This window comes from Cotesia glomerata, linkage group LG4, assembly GCF_020080835.1.
Source record: "Cotesia glomerata isolate CgM1 linkage group LG4, MPM_Cglom_v2.3, whole genome shotgun sequence".
Classification (NCBI taxonomy): Eukaryota; Metazoa; Arthropoda; class Insecta; order Hymenoptera; family Braconidae; genus Cotesia; species Cotesia glomerata.
Genome location: NC_058161.1, coordinates 27,283,202 through 27,304,803, shown reverse-complemented (window position 1 = coordinate 27,304,803; position 21,602 = coordinate 27,283,202). Strand labels below are relative to the sequence as shown.

At 26.2% G+C, this 21,602-nt stretch overlaps 1 protein-coding gene across 2 annotated transcripts; it reads left to right on the top strand.

Annotated features, from left to right (window-relative positions):
• Positions 1–241: 241 nt before the first annotated feature.
• Positions 242–21,496, top strand: LOC123262414 (ubiquitin carboxyl-terminal hydrolase 8-like). 2 transcript variants are annotated; one of them, XM_044724604.1, is made up of 12 exons: positions 242–397; positions 474–758; positions 2,256–2,644; positions 6,977–7,691; positions 9,068–9,225; positions 9,298–9,490; positions 9,616–9,759; positions 12,648–12,884; positions 15,824–15,928; positions 16,010–16,225; positions 16,301–16,632; positions 21,293–21,496. In XM_044724604.1, the coding sequence occupies exons 2-12, from the start codon at positions 498–500 to the stop codon at positions 21,399–21,401; spliced, it is 2,859 nt and encodes a 952-aa protein (XP_044580539.1). In that variant the 5' UTR covers positions 242–397; positions 474–497; the 3' UTR covers positions 21,402–21,496. The 2 variants fall into 2 exon arrangements, with proteins under 2 accessions (XP_044580539.1, XP_044580540.1); XM_044724605.1 differs by having other exon boundaries at positions 9,298–9,463; positions 21,293–21,495.
• The last annotated feature ends 106 nt before the right edge of the window (positions 21,497–21,602 follow it).

Here is a 21,602-nt window from a genome sequence, read left to right as displayed (position 1 = left end):
TTCACAGTCATCCTTATACTTATATAACCATACAAAATTTTATTTCTTATGAAATATTATAAGTTAATTACTTAATTAAATTATAACAATAATCCCTCCAAGAATCTATAACACGTTTAAATTCCCACAATTTTAACCCACTAGCGCCATCTCTTGTATTTTCTATCAACCTCGTAGACACTTTCTTTCACTTCTACGCACTGAAAGATTATTCACTACGAAATAAGTAATTAAGTAAATTTCATATATATTTTATAACAAAAAAACAATAAGCGACAATTGTCATCGTAAATACGTATTAATTTTTTAATAAAATAATCAGCAAATAATTAAATTACTAAAATAAAATAAACAGTGTACATTCCTGTTAAGTTTTTGTGTTGTTAACCTTTCAAACGTAAGTAAACGTTAAAAAAACAAAATAACCTTCAAATTAAAATTAATTATTTATCAAGATTTATAATTATTTACAGAGCATAAAACTATAATAATAAATAATGGCGAATGACAATGAACACCCGTACATAAAGCAACTGAACGCGAAAGCAAAGGTTGATCTGTCGAATAAAAAAATCCAGGACGTAGCAAAAAGATTGCCAAAAATGTTCGAACAAGGATTAAAATTCAAACGTGCTGGTAAAGATGACGTGTTGTACGTAATGCTGAAACGTTATTTAGATTCGGTGACATGGGTACAGAAAAATAGATTATATATTAGTAATTCTAATGAGTACCAACAATACATAGTGCCTAGACACGTAAGAAGACTTTTTGTTGATGTTTAATTACACGCTTTCAGAGATTACCGGTAAAAGTATCCAACTAACAATAGTCTAGATACAAAGAGAGGATTAACTATCTGAGTTAAGACAGGGTGTGATTTTGTACCTGCCTGGAGGTATAATTTTACCTAGCTAAGCACAATGGTGATATCTGCAACAACCATTAGCTGTAAATTTATGAGTTTCGGTTTTTATTTTATGGCTTTTACAATCAGTAATTTAAGAATAGTACTAACAGCAATTTGCAAGAAAAACAAATAGATATTTTTCTTGATTTTACGTTTAAATTTAAACAAGCGATGATTTGAGTTTAAAATAATAAGCAGACATTCAAATCTACATACTTAGTTACATTTTTTTAAAATTAACAATTTTTTATTATTTATTCATTTTATTTAATTCTAAAAATTAAATGTATGTCTACTAGATTTACCGTCATATTATCTCAGTGATTTTTATATGAAAATTAAGTTAGCCTACATCTAAAAATTAAAAAAATTTTTTTTTTATTGAAAAAATTATTACAAAAAAATAAAAAAATATCTCATTTGTAAAAAACTTTAAAAACTGTCAGTGCAATTTTTAAAAAATATTTTTTTGTTCTAATTTAATTATTAAAAAAAAAAATCAAAAAATTAAAAACGTCGGCTAACCTTAGTATTATGATTTTTATTCTAAATAATTCCAGTATGTTGCCGTAAAAAATTAATTTGTTTTATTGTAATAATTCATATTCAATCAATCTTTTTATTACTGAAATTAAATAACACCATATAGTTTAATAAAATCAACAATACATGATTTACAAACAAATTTTTTTATAAATAAATATTTGATCTCCTGAAAAGAAAATCTAAGACTGGTTGTATGATTGTAGATATCACCGGTTAGCATTTTTTATAGACTTTACTGCAGGAAATCATTAAAATTCGGCTTTACTGAAGTGTATATCATGAACGTACTTAGATTTTCATTTGCATACATAGAAAAAAAAATCAACTTGAATCAAAAAAATAATTTTGAAAATTTTCATCTTGATTTTAATAGAAAAATTCTTGAACTAAAGAATTTTTTTCTTGATTCAAGTTAATTTTTTTTTCAGTGTATTTATTTCAGATACAACAAAAATCAATTTGTTTTTTTCTGGTATAGCTCAATGCTGTTTTACTTATAGCTAAAAAACATTTTGTTATTTTTCAGAGATTGTAAATTCAATATTTAATATTTTGTTTAATTATACAGTAAAAAATTTCAAGATTTATAATCTAATGCACAAAAATCATTTTTTCAAATCTCATCTACTACCTTTGTGCTTAACTAGTATTGTTTGTTGACAAAAAAATTTTATGTAATTTGTTAGAAGTGAAATTCTTGAAATTGCCACCGGCCCCAGTCCTGCGGCGCCAAAAAGTTGGATATTTTTACAATTATTGTTTATTAAAAAAATTTAAATTAAATTGTTAATATTTACAGGTCGAAGAAGCTAAAACTGCCATAGATAATTTGACAATTAAATTTAAAGAATTATATCAACAACAGCAACAACAGCAGCAAGTGATAGTTAAACCAAAAATAAAAAGTGAAGACAAGGAACCAGACGATGAAACTTACCTCGATAAAATATCAAGCTTACCTGACATTCCAGATGATGAACCGCTGAATAATAATGTTGTCATTAATAACAATAATAACAACAATAATAATGTCGAAAAAAATGAATTCATGACGTGTACAGATTTGTTTAACGTTATTGACAGTAGTAAAACGCTGGTTTTAGATGTGAGATCACACGATGATTATTTACTATCGAAGATCAAATCACGTAAATGTGTTAATATACCTGAAGAATGTATTAAATTGGGGTAAGGATTTACTTTTATGACACACATTTATATTAAAATATGCAAAAATATTTTTCAGTAGAGATCAATTTTTATGGTAATTTTATTGATGTAAGTTTTGAAATTGTAAATCTTCAATTGGAACAATTCAGAACAATTTTTTTAAATCAATTTATTTATTTATGTATACTTCACATACTTATACGCCATTCGGCTTTATACACTTAGGTAGTACAAAAATTCTGAGAGAAATTAATATAAAAAAACTATAATTGAAGAAAGATCAGTATACAAAAGAAAAAGTATTAACGAAATTATGTTACAAGATTACTTTTAATTTAGCTAAGAATGTTTTATAGGAACCTTCAAAAAAATTGATGTCTGTGTGATATCTACTAATAAGAGCTGATATTCTGTTTTTCGGACTATTGATGACATAGTTTTTTTTAAATTTAGTTGTTTTTAGTAGTCGATTATGCCTTAGGTTAAGATTCTTTTCGATGAACTCGAAGCTGTCTAGTAAATCGGGTGTTTCAATTAAGCCTGTGAATAATTTAAAAAAGATAGTGCAGTCGGAAATCTGTCTGCGTTTTTCAAAAGTGTCCAATTTTCCCCTTCGCTTCGTCTGGTGTAACTAAATGTGCATGTTTCTTGGCAAGCTTATAAGCCAGGATTTTGGAGAATTTATTAATAATTTATTTTCAAGTATTTTTTAAATAAAATATAAAATTATTAAATTTTTCTAAACAATCAATGACTTCTTTAGAAATTTATGGATGATTAAAGTTTTATTATAATTTTAAAAACAAAAAAAAAATATTCAGATACGATTTTGTTCATTTAAACACGATTGGTAATTAATAGAAATTTTTATTCAATTATGTTTACATTTACAAAATGACCGTAAAAGTTTATTGTAAAAAATATTGACATAATTTTGAAAAAAAAAAAGAGGTCATGTAGAAAATTATCTCGTTTATTAGGATTGAAGTTTTAAAAGTTGCCACTCCTGACACTTATTGAATTCTTCAAGTGTTATTTAATTTTTTTTACTGATTTTAAAAAAAGAAAAACTAAAATTGAACAAAAAATTAAATCATAATTTTTGAACAATCAGCTCTCATTTATTTTCTTAACGACAAAAAAAATTTAATGATAAAATGCTGTAGTAATAAAAATAACGATAACACCAAAAATTTCTAATTCTCTATCTAAAAACCAAGCTTTAAAATTTATTATCTTTATAAATTAAACAGTTCCTCATTTTGATAATTCAAAAAATTACAAAAATAAACAGTACATACGTTTATTAATTAGTACATATTTACTTATTAACATAAATAAAAAACTTTATATAGATAAGGTTATCATGTAATCAAAAGTTTTTATTACTATTATTTATTTAGTGTATACTTAAAGATAATATTTATAAGTACGGTTAAAATATATTTTCGGCATGGTTAAATATTCATATTTTAATAATTTAAGGGACCATTCTGGTTCCGGCGCTCGAAAAATAAGCCAATATTCATGGTTTTTTACACAGAAACTATTATAGACATTGATGGATATTTTATTCAGCTCAACAAATGTACTTTTGTATAACACAAAAAATATCTCAATTGTTTTTTTTTTATATTTTTTATATAAATAAACTACGGGTGAACGGACTCCAAAACGTTGGTATGTCGCTGACGTACATGATAACTTGATAATGATAGGATCATCTATGGCACAAAAACCAATATTATTTACGTTTAATACATAAGTGGATATTGCATCAGCTATGGAGATAAATATTTATTGATAAATAACAGAATGGCGGATATTTAAGAAAAAAACGGAAAAATGAGGCTTTTTTCACAGTTTTACGTCCTAATAAAATAGTAAAAATAAATATTTTGATTCGGTTGTAGCTGATGCAATAGCTACTACTATGAAGAATATGTGGTTTAAATTTCATTACGATTGGGTCAGTAATTCTGTAGATATTATGTACGTCAAACAGAAAAGCATAGTTCTGAGATAAACGAGTTTAAAGTTTTTTTAATTAAAAAAAAAAAAATCTTATCTAAAGTCAATCAGCGGTGCCGGCACCATATAAAATCTCTTTAATCTTGTCAAAAATTTGATTTTTTTTCATTCGAACATCCACATAAACATCGTAAAATAATATAGTCACGGTAGGCCGATCACTTAGAAATTTTAACGCAATACTTTTAAATATATGTACTTTCGAAAAATTGAAAAAAAATTTTTTTTTTTAAAGTAAAAAATCAGAATGACCCCTTCAAGATTTGTATTTCTTTATTTTACTAAAAATTGTTTTCATTTTTTGTGAATTGAACAATTAAAAATAACAGTTGACTACAATTATTAATTAAAAATTTTTCTAAAATTTATTATAGATTGAATAATTGCAGAAGAAAAACTTGAAATAATAATCAGCTATTATTTTTAATTAAAAATTTTTTAATTTACTAAAAATTAAAAAATTGCAGAAGAAAAATCAAAAATGATGATTGATTACCATTTTTAATTAAAATTTCTTATTTTTTCATTTTACTAAAAAATTTTTAACACAGTTTTTAGTCCTAATAAAATAGTAAAAATTAAAATTTTGATTTGGTTGTAACTGATGCAATAGCTACTACACAGAAAAAAAGATTTCTTGACTGGAGAATAAAATTCTTGGCTCAAATAAATTTTAGGGTGCCTGAAGGAAGACCGAAGTTGTCTTGGCCGAAGTAAAAATTTTTCTTGAAATTCTATTCTTGGTGGAAGTAATTTTTCTTAATTCAAATTATCATAAATACTTGATACAATAAATTTTTATATTGGATCAAGATTTTTAGATACTTTAGGGAAGCAGCGCCACCTACTTCAGCTGAGAAAAAAATTTTCTCATCTTGAGAAAATTTTTCTCTTGAATATTTGATACCCATTTTAGATTATTTTAACACACAATTATACATATTGAATAAAAGAAAATATTTCAATATTATTTGATCTTCCCATTTGACATATTCGTCAATAAAAATATTATTGAAAATTTATTATCGAGATATTTAATTTTTTGGAGCAAGAGAAAAATTTTCTCAAGACAAGAAAATTTACTTTTGTCAAGAACTTTTTTCTCAAAACAAGAAAATTTTCTTGATTTAAATAAATTGTCTTGGATCAAGATACGTATTTCTTGAAGCAAGAGAATTAATTTTGTTGGAATAAGTGAAATTTCTTGTGTAAAAAAAAAATTTTTTTTCAACCAAGAAAATAATTAGCAAGAAAAATATTTTCTTGGTTCAAGTTAACCATTCTTTCTGTGTACTATGTAGAATGCGTCGTCTCAATTTCATTAAGATCGGGTCAAAAAAAATCTTACCTAAATTCAAGTTGTCTCCACACAAAATCCCCTCAGTATTTTCAAAAATTTGATTTTTTTCACTCGAACATCCAAATAAGCATCGTAAAATAATATAGTTAGTCGTTCGATAATTTAAAAATTTTAACACAATACTTTTAGATTTATGTAACTGCCGACAGAAAGTTTCCGGACAAGATGAAAATTTATTAAAACGATTATTAAAAGTAAAATAAATCAAGAAGAAAGTCAATGACACGATCGTACACACTTTGTAAAATTAAATAGCATTTTCTTTATAGATCAAGTTAATTTGTTTATATATCATATTTAAATTAAAAAGTAAACAAGAAGGTTGTCCGGAAACTTTTCGTCGGTACTGTACTTTCGAAAAATGTAAAAAAAAAAAAAATTTTTTTAAAGTTATAAGTCAAAATGACCTCTTAATAAAAAAATTAATTTTATTACAAAAAAATTGGAGGTGCTTTTTGACGTATTTTTATAATGACGCTACTTTTATCAAATCTCTCAATAAAATATTTACAGAAATGAACTAAATTATAAACACAATTAATTTATTACTAAACATTATTTTCTATTTTGATTATTTATTACAGAGTGTTTTTTATTATCTTAAACTACTATTTATTTTATAGTTTGATTTATCATTAAGGTAGTACCGTTGCTTACAGAATTACCGTTTAGAATCTAATGAAACTTGGCAAAAGTACTAGTAGATCATAATAAGATAATGAACCAGTTAAATTTCCAAAGAACTTCAAAGAACTAGAAAACAGTCATTAATATAAAAAAATGTTTGCCTTTACTATTAATCCTCATGAGAAATTACAGATTTTATTTTATTTTACAAAAAGTACCGTTCAGAATTCAATAAAAATTTAGGCAATGAAAAAAATTAACAAACTGAATTAAAGTTACAAATCAGAATGACCTCTTAATGTAACAATCTATTAATATGTTTATTTTCATAGGACTCTAGCAAAAAACTACACTCAGTACATCGAAGATCCTAAAGAAATCAGTTTTTATGAAGACCGCAGTGTTAAATTTATAAATATTCTGGTGCTGGTTGATTGGTCGACGACACCGGAGACCTTGAAGCTCAGTAGCCCGATAGCGTTGATGGCAAAAATCCTACGAGATTGGGATCCAGGAACAACAAAAGCTGAAATCCTGATGCTTAAAGGAGGATTCAAAGAATGGCTCGATACGTATCCAACTTGGGTAACTGATCCCAATGTGACTTGTCCATCAGAGCGCAATCATCCGGAATACGATATTCCTCGGATCGACTTTCCTAGTTTTCAGAAAGAAAGACCACCTCCTCCTAAACGGACTCCTATTAATAATTCACTGAATGATCAGGAAATATCTCAGTTGTCGCAAGGGTTTGATAAAATGGACATTGATACTAATATTAATAGTTATCATGATAGTAATGATAGGAAAATTAAAACAGTTCAACCGCCTATCGACCGCTCCAAAAAACCTGCTGATAAAGATCCAGAGATTGTTCAGTACTTTGAGAAATTAAAACAGCGGAACTGCCTGGCTGAAGATCAGGAAAAGTTAGAAAAGCAGTTGTGTTGTTTGGAACAACAATTGTTTGATGTCATTAAAATTGGTGGTGATGGTCAAGAGCTAAAAGACAAAAAGGATGTGGTCAAAAAAACTCTTGACAAGATTGTAAGTGATAATTAATCTATGTTATTAAAAGAATAAGAAAAATTTTGTTTCCATGATAGTCATATGATAAAATCGGTTTTTTTAGTGAAATTTAGTGTTATTGCAAGGGTCTTGACTTGAATTTGTGCCTTTTCAAGGTTTCATTTCATTCTCACCTATAGTCAATTTATTATGAAAAGTATTTAGGCTACATTCGAAAATGCTCTATCTCTAGATAGATAATTAAGAAATGACCTTTTATCTTGTGAAATATTGACATTTTTAAAGATACAAACTCATCCCGATGTTACACTCTTCGAGACCTTTCATTTGAGTACCTACATTAATTTTTCATACAAGAAAATTCCTTTACTTGAGAACAAAATTCTTGGTTTAAGAAAATTTTCGGATGCCTGAAGGAAAACCGAAGTTGTGTTGGCCGAAGTAAAAATTTTTCTTGAAATTTTATTCTTGGTGGAAGTAGTTTTTTCTTAATTCAATTTATCATAAATACTTGGTACAATAAATTTTTATATTTGATCAAGATTTTTAGATACTTTAGGGAAGCAGCGCCACCTCCTTCAGCTGAGAAAAAAATGTTCTCACCTTGAGAAAATTTTTCTCTTGAATATTTAATACCGATTTCATATTATTTTAGCGTGCAATTATACATATTGAATGAAAACAAATGTTTCAATATTATTTGATCTTCCCATTTGACATGTTAATCAATAAAAACATTAATGAAAATTTACTTCTATCGAGATATTTAATTTTTTGAAGCAAGAGAGAAATTTTCTCAAGACAAGCAAATTTACTTCTAATGATTGCACAATGAAAGTTATAATGAATATTAGCTAGAATAATTACATGGGTAAACCATGTATATGCCAATTCGATAGAATTTGAAATCTCCTTTATGAAAAAAAAAGATTTAAAACGATTCAACCCGTGCAAAATGTATATCTATATATATTTATCAAGTTGAATGGTTTTTAATCGCTTTGAGCCATTTCGAATCGTTTCAAATCTTTTTTTCTAATTAGGGCTGTACAAGTCAAAATAATACTCTAATTAAATTGCAAGTCTAGATCTAAAAATGCAATTCTATAAAGCGCCCAGCGGAGCGGGCGAGTAACAGGTAGTATTTTATATATCATATATATGAATATATGAAAAATATATCAAAATGAATGTGGATACTGAAATGAAAGCTCTTGATGAGTGTAACATCGGGATGAGCTTATATCTTTAAAAACGCCAATATTTAAGAAAGTACAGTGCAATTTAACAAAAGTCATTATTTAATAAAGTCACATAGTGACTGCAAAGTTGCTAGCTTATTCATTAAATTTTTACTTTAAAAAATTCTAATGATAAAATTCTTATGTTTTTAGCTTGAAGATAAAAAGAAAAATAAAAGCGAGTTAATTGAAAAAAAATCTTTGGTTCAAAATAAATTAAAAAATGTAACTTCTGAAGAAACTAAATTAGACCTCAGATTCGGTGATATTGAGAACCGAATTAAAGAAACTCAATTAAAACGAGAGGAAGTGTAAGTATTATAAAAATTTACAAAAATATTTACAATATTTTTAAAACTTTATTTGTGTTAATTTATTTTTAGCATAAAAAAATTGGATGAATTATTAAAAGAAAGAGACGCTTTAAAAATAAATAAAGCAAATAATTATGACAGTGAAATTTATAAGGAGCCATTAAAAAGCGAAGAATCCACGTTGACAATTAACTCTGATTTGAAAAGATCCCTGTCAAGTCCAAATCTTGCGCAGGTAAAAAAGATTAAATTAACCAAAGATGTAAATATTATCCAATATTTTCATTCTATTATTAGAGTTTCTTTATTTTAAAATATTCATATCAAAATATTTGCCATTTTTATTTTTGATATTTTTTTTTGTAATTTTATTTAATGCATTTGTAGTTTGAAAATTTGAAAATACCGACGTTTGATCGTTCGTCTAAGCCAACAGACTTGCGTAAAAATGATTATGGCAATAGTCATAGTAATAGATCTGTCGATGATTCCAATTTGTCTCATATAAAACCTGTCTTTATGGATGGTGTGGTAAGTTAAATGTATTTCATAATACCAATTTTAAAGAAAAAGATTAAGATAAAGTACCCAGTTCTTAAGCACTTATAAAAATGGAACCAGTACTTGAACAGACTTTTCGAATTATTGTAATACAAAATCCGTATATTTATTATAAGTAATATACGCATGTTATAATTATTCAATGATACAATAATTGATTTCTGTAAGTTTTTTTAATTATAAATCAAAACAATTATATTTTTGTTCATTTAAAAGTTGACATATCGAGAATAGCCAATAGATGCAATTTTTTTTGTGAAAAAGGTACTAAACCGCAAACCAAACAATCAGTAATAAAAAACGGTATATCGTCATTTTAAGTAAAAAAAAATTATACCACCCAATGAAATAGTTTTTTCTAAATCATATATTTTTTGCAAAGACATAAACTATAATTTTTATATTAAATTTTAGCGTCTAACAATACCTCCAAATTTTTAAAGCGGTACCCTGAACTTGAACAAGCTGGCGTATAATTTTAACAGCACTATAATCTCTAATAAGTTTATAAACTAGTGATCAGCATTGTGATTTGTATTATTAATTACTGCAAATTAAATAAGTTCATAGCTTAAAATTAGTCTAGTTAAAAATTTTTGAACGTTTTGAATTGAGTTTTTTTGATTTATCATTGAAAATTTGCTTTGTCATTTATAAAAAATTAAATACAAATATTTCTCATTTTTAAATGAACATATTAAATGTTTATCGTATTATTTTTAATACTAATCAATAATATGTTATAATTCTTTTGATATTTCAATAAAACGTTGTAAATTTTTGCTGTGCCTATTGCCATATATTTTATTAGTTCAACTACTACTGCTTTCATAGTCTAATCTTAAAAACGTTGTCAAAATATAAATATTCAATTATCTGCGTTGTTTTGCGCTTCAATCAATTCTAAATTGTTAATATTTTCATGAAAATCACTAATTTGAACTAATAATTACATCTTTATATATTAAAAGTAGGGTCAAATACGTTTTACTTTGAAACCTGTTCAACTACTGGGTACTTTACCTTAGTAATTTTATATGTAAAACTTATGAACGCCTAGAAAATAAAACTAGTACCAGAGGTGGTAATTTCGAGAACTACGCTTTTAATAAATGACATATAATTTTCTATAAGTCGTAATCTTCACCGAAAAACTCCAAATACTCGAAATTATGGGTAAAAATATCTCATTATTAAAAAAAATAAGATATTAATTACGTAATTAAAATAAATTATAAAATTCTGTATTTATAATTATAAATATTAACTTAAAGATTTAATTACACATGACGTGCAAAGTTAAACTATAAGAGGACTAAAAAATATCTTGGTTACAATTGTTTAGATTGAGGAGCGCATAAATTATGTGCTGAGTAAATGTTTAAATTATATTCGGTAGCGTAAAAATGAAAAAAAAAAAAAGTAAACAACAGAAGTTGAAGTAAATAAAAAATAAAATAAATATTTAATGATAATGATATATTATAGAATATGAATTGAAAATAATTATCAAAGATTGAGAAATTGACCTTGGGCTTTTTTAATCACTTATAACGAGGGACATTTTAACGTGAGATAACGTTTTATCACGTGCCATTACATTATGCCTGTCAGTTTGACGAGAATTTCATTCCAAGATAAATTAGAAATAAACTATGTTTTATAATTAAAAGATATTGTGATACTAGATTTAATTTTTATTTATTGATTTATTGATTGTGAATGATTTGTCGATTAAGATAATTATTTATTAATTATTAACGGGTTTATTTGATTAATATGGTACAAATTAGATTTTTCAATGCCGACGTTTATAATCTAGTAAGTTTAATTTATTGATTGTATTATTTATTATTTTAATTACCAGTTCATAACGGGAAACATTTCAGGCAGTGTTTTATTTATTTATATTATTAAGGAAACGAAAGTAATTATCTTATTTATTTTTATTTAATATTTAAAGAACTCGATATTTTTAAACATCTTTTAATTTAATTTTACATCATCAACCAGAAGCACTCTTCATTTAATTTTTTTTTTATTTTTAAATTAAGCAAGTTTTTTATAATTAAAATTTTTTTAAAAATGTTTTTGATAAGAATGAACATTCCAAATATATCTTTCGATAATAAAAATTTTATTCAATATTTTAAGTGAAAATAACTTTTAGTGTCAAAAAAGTAGTCTTATATTTTTTTACTAGTGAAATTTTTTTTATATAAAACGAAAAATTAAAAAAAAATTTTTTTTACAATTTTTATAATTCAAAAAAAAATGTAATACATATAAACGAAAAAATTATTTTAAGTAATTTAATGTGAATGTATTTGTATGTACATGACTAAATCAAGACACGTGTACAGAAAAACGAGTGACTGATGCGGCTTCAAAATCTCATTAAATCCAATAGTTGAAATAATTTCTTTGAAGCAACAAAAAACACGTGCCTGATGACGCAGGATTTTTTACTTATACCACATATTTTTTTACTATTTTAAATCGTTGATACTCTACCAAGTCGGTTTGACTAAAACTTACCGCAAATACCGTAAATCTTTCTTTGTAAAAAATAACAATGCTAACTGTGAAGAAATTAAATCATAAGTTGAATAATCGTGAAAGTGTAATCAAATTATTTATTAATTCATGAAAAAAAAAATATAGATAAATTATGTTTTATTTATTGATGGACTCATTTGATAAAATATGGTTTATATTTATAAAAAATTATCGCCGTTCATAGTAGTGATACAGTTTAAAAAGGTGAAAAAAGCTTATGGAGTTATTATTAATTTATTTTTGTTTTTTTTTTATAAAATATTAATTAAAAAAAAAATAAAATAATATTTTTTTTTTAGCAACAAGGTACAACTGGTCTAAAAAATCTTGGTAACTCGTGTTACATGAGTTCAATTATACAGTGCTTGAGTAACACACCGATGCTGTCCAACTATTTTCGCAACAATAGTTATGAAGACGATCTCCATCGCAATGGAAATTATGGGAAAAACAGTAAATTAGTCACTGCTTTTGCCCAAGTTATTAAATCGCTCTGGACTAGTACTATACGTCATATTTCACCAATTGAGCTTAAGGTAAAAATGATAATTTTTATTTCTTCTTTAAATTTTAATTTATTCAAAAATTTTTGCTCTACAAAGTAGAATTTTATTTAAGAAAAATTATGTAATTATTTCAAACGTAACTAGCGCCGGAGATGGCAGTTTTTAGAACTTCAATTTCATTAAATTACATATAATTTTCTATAAGATCTAACTGCACGCCTCATAACGCGAAGCGGTTGGAATAGTATTTTACTCTTGACACATCAAGGTCAAGCAATTTTCTGACCTTCAAATGCCTCTATCACAACCATATTTCACTTATACAATTATGACCCAAATTTTACTTTTTGTATTTGAGTATTTTAGTTTATTTTTTTATTAATTACTTAAAAATTAATAGAAACAATTATTGTTATTAGTGCGGCGATTATTATTTAATTATTGTATTTATTTAGTTAATAATTTTATATTATTGTTACCGAAGGTATGATTAAATTAAGAAATTAAGCGTGTGAGAAATTATTACGAAGCCGAGCGAATTAATTGTAAAAGAAATTAAAAGACTGGGCAATTTATTCTAAGTTCCGAACAAGATTTAGTATGGGAAAGTGATGAATGGATATAAAATGAAAGAAATGACGATTATTATTTTGTAAGAAATAATTTAGGTAAGCGAAGATTTTATAAGTCCCGAGGACAATTTAGTATGGAAAATCAACGAATGGATATATAATGAAAGAAATTGCGATTAAAATAATAAAGAATTGTGAATTTGACGAAACGAATGGATAGAGAATGAAGGAAATTACGATTAAAATAATAAAGAATTGAGTTTCGAAAATAAAAACTTAGAATTTGGCGAGACGAATGGATAGAAAATGAAGGAAATTACGATTAAAATAATAAATAATTATTTTTGAATGCTAGTTCGAGGGCACCGGACAGGTGTCTAAAACGACCCTTCCGGTTCGTTACAAGAGAGTTGGGGAAAAAATGATAAACGCCAAAATTTGGCTCGATAAAGCAAGCAGTTCTTTCTCGGGAGAATCACTCGGGCGAATACTCTTCACCAAGTAATTCCAGAGGATGATACTCTACCTGGAGTCTGACCAAGGCCCAGGTAAGTATCATGAACCGACCGGATGAAAGTGCTTCTCCCCGTGCCGAAGCCTTCAGCTGAGGTACGGTAGGTGATCATAAGCCGTGTAGGTGGGGGCGAAGAGGACACTCTCCATTCGCTCTCGGGGTAGAGGTTTAGGCCCAGGGGTGACGGCTAGTCTCCTGGGAAGCGGGGAACCAGCTCTTGACAGTTAGTTCGCGATTTTGAACCGCGAGTATGTGTGAAAAGAGTGTTCTAATATATTGTTTAATTTGTTTATATTGTTTATATCGTTTATTAACATGATCAGGCCAATAAAGAGGTTTTCCTTTTTCTTTAATTTATTTAAAATGAAGTGTTTTGTTTATATTTTGTTATTGATAATGTAATCCCCGTTTATGACCCTGGACTCCGGCGAGCAAATTTCGAGCCGGGGACAAATAAATTATTTATTTATATAATTTTTGAAAACGTGGACGTTACACAATAATATGAATAGATGCACATCGAGAGAACACTTGAATTAAGCCATCCAATAATTTCTAAAAATTATTTTATGGTGCTACTTAAAAAAAATCGTTCCGAAAAAAATTTTACGAGGACGTCCTGATGTTTGTACACTGATTTTGTATGTACCAATGATAACTCCCGAACAAATTAATATATCGAAACCGGGTTTTTTTTATTAATTCCAGAATTTGATAAACTCGTGCCGTATTTCATATCAGTAGCCTAGCTTACTTAACTTTTTTTTTAATGAATTTTTATTAAAATTTTCTATGATACACACGTACAAAATCAAAAGAACTTTTCTTATTTCTCTCACGTGAAAACTATGGCACCAGTTAATCAAGTTAATCTGAAATCAAGCAATCATATTACCAGATTTTTGTAGACTGCGTGCGCATATAACAAGAAAAGTTTGGAAATTCCAAAAGTGCATGCCTCATAATCTCATTTTTCACAATGAAATTGATTAAAATAAAATACAAAAAGCAAAATAATAAAAAACAGAAAAGTCTATTATGGTTTAGTGGCGCCAATAATTCTAAGGTGAGGAAAAAAAATACTATAATAAAATGTATATAGAAATATACAAGTACACAGTCGCTCATGTTAATTGAAAAAGTCCGGAGTGTGTTATTTTAGATGATAGAAAAAAAAAATGATTCCGGTACGATAATTTTTTCGAACAATTTCCCTGCCACATACACGGATCCATAAACACAGACACACGGACGTTCAGGAAAGATTATTTTTAATGTTATTATTTACTATGTTAAACAAAATAATTGTTATTGAAATATATTTTATGTGCCTGACACATTATTTGACTTGATATAAGTGTACTCATGTTATCCTGTAAGTGCGATATAAGTAAAAAAAAATCAATTTCAATTTCGAGAAAACTGCTTTTTTTGACGACGAGAGTAGAGCACTACACAAAGCTTCGCTTATGAGGTGTGCAAAAATGGGCGCTAATAATTCACCAAAATTTAGAAAATGTTCTGCAAGAAATTATTTAATTTTTTTTCTTTTAAAAATCTATTTTACAATTTATTGTTTTCTTAAAAAATAAATGGGCGTTATGAGGCGTGTACTTTTTTATTTTCAAAATTTTTTTTCCTATTCTGTGATTTATCACTAAATTATTTTATATGATTATTATTGATTACTAAATAACTTTTCATAGAGTGCATTGAAGTTTTTTGTTACTATAATAATCAAATATTTATTTCAATACATCCGAGTATATGCTTCAATTAATTAAAAAGTGTAGTTTTTTTATTTTATTTTGAAAACAAATAATTTTATCTTTTCTTACTAACTAACTGAAATTCTAATAATTTTTTTTTTTTTTTAATTACAGTCAACATTAGGAAGTCTCAGTAATGAATTTGGAACCAATGAGCAGCAAGATTCACATGAATTTTTAATTCTTCTATTAGAGTGGATGCACTTGGCTTTAAGAACGGTGATTATTTTATACAAAGAACTTGCTTATATTTTATCAATTCTTTGATTTTAAAACTTTACTAAAAAATTTTTTTTCAAGGATGACAAAAAAATACCTCGAGACACTCAAATGACTGAAGCAGAAAAACAATACGAACAATCTTTGGAGGGTAAAAGATCAGTTCTGACAGAACTGTTCAATGGACAATCTTGTTCCACATGTACATGCATGCATTGCGGATTTAAAAGTATTACTTATGAAACATTCAACAGTTTAACTTTATCAGTGCCTGAAAATACACCATGTTCCTTATCTGTAAGATAATCTTATAATAGACTAACTAATTTAAAAATATGATGTGTTTCTTCTAAATAACAATTGCTTTTACAGGATTGTCTGGATCAATATTTAAGTGTGCAAATTATACTGGAATGGAAATGCCCGAAATGTAAAGTACCGCGGCGAGCTACAAAAAAATGTGATTTTGTGCGGCTGCCACCGATTATTATCATTCATCTGAACCGGTTCAGTGGAACAGATGGAATAATGTCAAAGAAAAATACTAGTGTTAAATGTCCGCTCAACAATTTAAACTTGCGACATTATATTCCAAATAATAGTAACCAAAATTATAATTATAATATGTATGGTCTTTCTTATCATGTTGGAGGTATCCATGGGGGTCACTACACGGCATATTGTAAAAATGTACAGATTCAAAAGTGAGTAGAGATTTTATTTAATAGATACTAGCAATTTGCAGTCACTATGTGACATTGTGACATTGTGAAACTTTGGCTTGATCATTTTTTAATATTTCTAATCATACTATACATAGTTTGGGGACTTTTTAAATAAATTTTAAAAATAATAGTGCCATGACAGGATCAATTACAAACAATTTAATGGACAAATGTGACGTAACAAATTTATAACAACAAACTATTCAAAACTCCTCCAAAAACTTAACATAAAAAATTGACTATCACTGAAAAATTTATCAAACCGTAGAATAGCACGAATTTTTATCAGGGCTTTTCTGATGATACCAAATTTAACTATAAAAATTTTATCTAAATAATAATCCGAACAAAAACAGTTTCACTGTAAAAAAATCGCGCCAAGTCCACGTTCATAAGACTATTAAGAGAAAAAAAAATTTTTTTTTTCTTCACAAAAAGATATAAAATAAAAAAATTGAAAAATCCAAGTAACCGATATGATTGTATACGATTTTCGAAAATTAAAAAAAATTTTGTTGTAAATTTAAAAATTAAAAAAAAAATTTTTGAACGTACTTGGTGTGCGTCATTGTGTATTTCAATTTTTTTGAAAGTCCTAGTAAATAAATTTTACGAATTTCATTAAAAGTAAAATATTTTGCAACCACGCACACCAAGTACGTTCCAAATTTTTTTTTTTTTAATTTTTAAATTTACAACAAAATTTTTTTTAATTTTCGAAAATCGTATACAATCATATCGGTTACTTGGATTTTTCAATTTTTTTATTTTATATCTTTTTGTGAAGAAAAAAAAAATTTTTTTTTCTCTTAATAGTCTTATGAACGTGGACTTGGCGCGATTTTTTTACAGTGAAACTGTTTTTGTTCGGATTTTAGTATTTTTTGTAATTATAATAAAAATTTACAATTGGTACCAACTTAAGTATCGCGTTGGCTGCATTTTTTATAGCAAACTATCCCTTTGAAGCTACAGTTTATGTAAAAATAATTCAAGCGCACCCTGGCGGATGTAGATGCAAGCCTTGAAATATCTTTTTTCAACTGTAGTTTCCCATCTATTGGAGGATTACCATGTATTCTCGAATTATTTAGTCTGTGGCATGTCACTTTTACATCGAAAACAAGTCAGGATCTAAATTTTTGCGTTGCTATAGTTTGTGCTGATTAAATTTAATAATTTCAAGCAGATTAATTGTTATGATCGACTATTATTAATTAATGTCAGTAAAATAAAGTATGAATTACTGTTATAATATACAATTTAGAAAAAAAAAGTACCGTAGAATTAAATAAAATTTGCAACCTCAAAATATCGTCCTGCTTACAGTAAACACAGTCGGTAGTCTGGCGCTCCGTTTACAACGGATTTGAACGGAACTTGGCGCCAGATTCTACCGAATCTGTGGACCTGTTATTAGACGAGCTCTAATCTAATTATTTTTACTATTAATTAATAAATAATAATAATAATACATTCAGTATAAGACCTGACAATCTATTGGAATAGTAAAAATTATAATAAAACTATAGAATAATTGTAAAAAAAAAAAAAAAAAAAAAAAAAATAAAATTTAGAATTGCCGAGTTTCGAACCCGGACTTGGTAAATGTAAAGTTATCAAAAAATATAGGCACCACAATAGAACTTAACGAATTAATGTAAGAGGCAAATTATAAACTGCGTTTAGGAAAAACCGGTTAAACCGGAGAATTTACGAATGCAATAAAAAAGCTATTTAAAGGTTTTTATTTAATTATTATTATTTATTATTATTGTTAGAGGGTGAAAATAATTTTTTTATGCAATGATTATTTATTACATAAAATTTATTATTATTGCGAGAGTTAGCATGAAAATACTTTAGTTGCCGGTTAGTGTGTCTGACACACTCGTGGTGGCGCGACCGATTGACACATTTCCCATCATGCATTGCAGGATTGGAATACCTTCTTATATATTATCTTACTAGAGTGTATGGTACATATACTTTAGAGTCATTATTGACAAGCCTAAAACTTTTTGCTGTTTATGTACTTACTAGAATTTGAATTTGCGCGCGCAAGCGCGCGCCTGACTATAGCGTTTGCATATATTTTCATGCTTATGATATATTCGACCAATCACGTTACGAATAGTTTGATGCCACATACATTTCATCTCAATTTTATATTAGGATTTTATATTAGGATTTTATATTAGGACTAGAATTTGAATTTGCGCGCGCAAGCGCGCGCCTGACTATAGCATTTGCATATATTTTCATGCTTATGATATATTCGACCAATCACGTTACGAATAGTTTGTCTTATTGTGTATATTTTCATATTTTTCATCTAAATTATAAGAGTGGATTTTAGCCAATCACAAACGAGAAACTGATCGTTTGAAAAGTCTGGCAACACTGCGTGAGCGTTAAGATATTTTATAGTGGTTATACTGTAGTGTTTTGGACTAACTGTAGATTAACCTCTGTTTTGACACATGCGTTTATTTATTTATTTACATACATTTATTCGGAAATATAATTACAATGTCTGAAAAATTGACTTATAAAGGACGATTCATAAAAAAAAATCCTTGAAAAACGACAGAAATCACTAGCAAATATGCAAATAACAAATAGAAAAAAAATAATTGACAATATTGTTTTATTTTTTCAGAAAAATCAGTAATTGAATTTTTTATGTTGATGTATTTACGGATTTTAAATTTTAGTATTTTTTTTATTATTTCATCTGACTATTATTTTTATAACTTATGAAAGATTAATATATATTATTATATTCAACTTATTAACTTTTTGAATTTTTATAAATATAGAAAAATACTTATTTTCATAAAATAATCATTGTTACTTTTTTAAATAAATAAAATTAATAACTATAATGTTACACTTAAAGTAAATTAAACTTTTCAAATTTTTCAGCGCATGCGCGTCTCATATTTTTTCGCGGCTCACAAAACTTGCGTTGTTGCCACAGTTTTATTAACGTATCCCTCCTCGGCTAAAGTCTGGTAAATTTTTCATTACTTATTAATAAATATCTCTGAAACTGTGTGGTAATTATCAATGAAATTATTTTTAAAAAATTGTTTAGTTGTTAGTTAACGTTACTCTAGTTTTTTAAAAGAATCCTAAGAAAAGTTTCTGAGATATAAAAATGTTTGTAGGTAAACTTTTCGATATCCCGTATACCGCAATGTAAAAGAGCGTTCAAAACTCAAACTTTGAAATTAAATATCTCTGAAACTAAATGGTCAAAAATTTTCAAATTGCGCCAATCGACGCAGAATTATATGAATATTAATCTGCCGAAGTTAAAAAAAAATCCTAAGAAAACGACTCTGGCGAGGGTACTACCTTAATTATAGAAATTAATTTTTGACCCATAACTTCGTTCACATGTACAAAATAAAATAAATAAATAAATGAATGACGTTTATCGCAAAATTCGAATCTATTTAGAATAACTTCAAAAAGTAATCACAATAAATTAGCTATTGCTGAAAATCATATGAAACATTAAAAAAGCTTAAATTCAGGTCATGACCTTTCCAATGATACTAAATTCAATTTAAAAAACTTATTTTATCATATAAATACGCAGGAGACAAAATGTTCTTTATTCTCTTAATTATATAGATTAGTTTTTAATCGTTATTGTTCATTTGAAAAGAATAATTTTAATGAACTCTTTTGAGAATTTTGAGTGTATAATTTTTGGAAAAAAGAATTTTGTAACGAGCATCATGAAATTTTCACGATTTTAAATTTTAAATTTAAATTTTATGAAATCATTGTTTTTGTTGCATTATGAAATTAATAAAATCTTGTGAGGTTTTAAAAATTAGAATTCTAAAAAAAATTTTATAATTTTAAAAAATTTTTTTCTGAGAATTGTCTAGTAAAATTTCATAAAAATTTAATTAAAAAAAAAATGTTTATCGCAAAATTCGAATCTATTAGAACTACTTCGAAAAATTTTAATTAATTAGCTATTGATGAAAATCATGTGCAACATAAAAAAAGCTTAAATTCAGGTCAAGACCTTTCCGGTGATACTAAATTTAATTTAAAAAACTCATTTTATCATATAAATAAGCCGGAGACAAAATTTTCCTTATTATTTTAATTAAATATTATATTTATAAATCAAATTTTTTAAATGATTTACTTTTTTTTTATTTAAAACATTATTAATTTAAAATTTACCCAATCCAAGGATTATTAATTAAAAATTAAATCATTAACTTTAATTTATTTATATTTGAATTTACTAACTTTTAATTTTTAAGTTTATTTCATTATAAGAAATTTATCACAAAATTGAACAAAGTACTTATTATTTATGAAGAAAATAATTTTTAAATAATTCCTTTTTTTAATATTAAAATATTACTAAATCCAAAATTTACCAAATTCAAAAAAATAATAAAAATCTGAGTCATAAAATTTAATTTTTTCATTTATTTTCTAATAAGAAATTTGTCAAAAATTTAACAAAATAAAACAATGCGTTTATCAATTTAAATACAGCCCATGAAAAGCTTAAAAAAATTTTCAATACTTGAGCGTAATTTTTTAATTATAATTTTAAAGAATTAAAAATTGTAAAAAATAAATCATTTTTTTACAGATGGTTCAAGTATGATGATGACCGTGTGACGCCAGTGAGTGAATCCGATGTGAAGAACATAAGTTCCAACGCATATTTATTGTTCTATTCAGCAATGCACGATCAATAGATCAATATTTTTAAATAATTGTATAATTATTTAATTAAAATAATTTATTACGTGACAATTATAAAAAAATTATGGCTTAAAATATTCCATTATTCATATTTTATTTATAAAAATTCATTTGCCATACATATATATATGTAAATATAATTATCAAAAGATCAAAATTGTAAAAAATTCATAATTGATAAGCAATTGTTGATA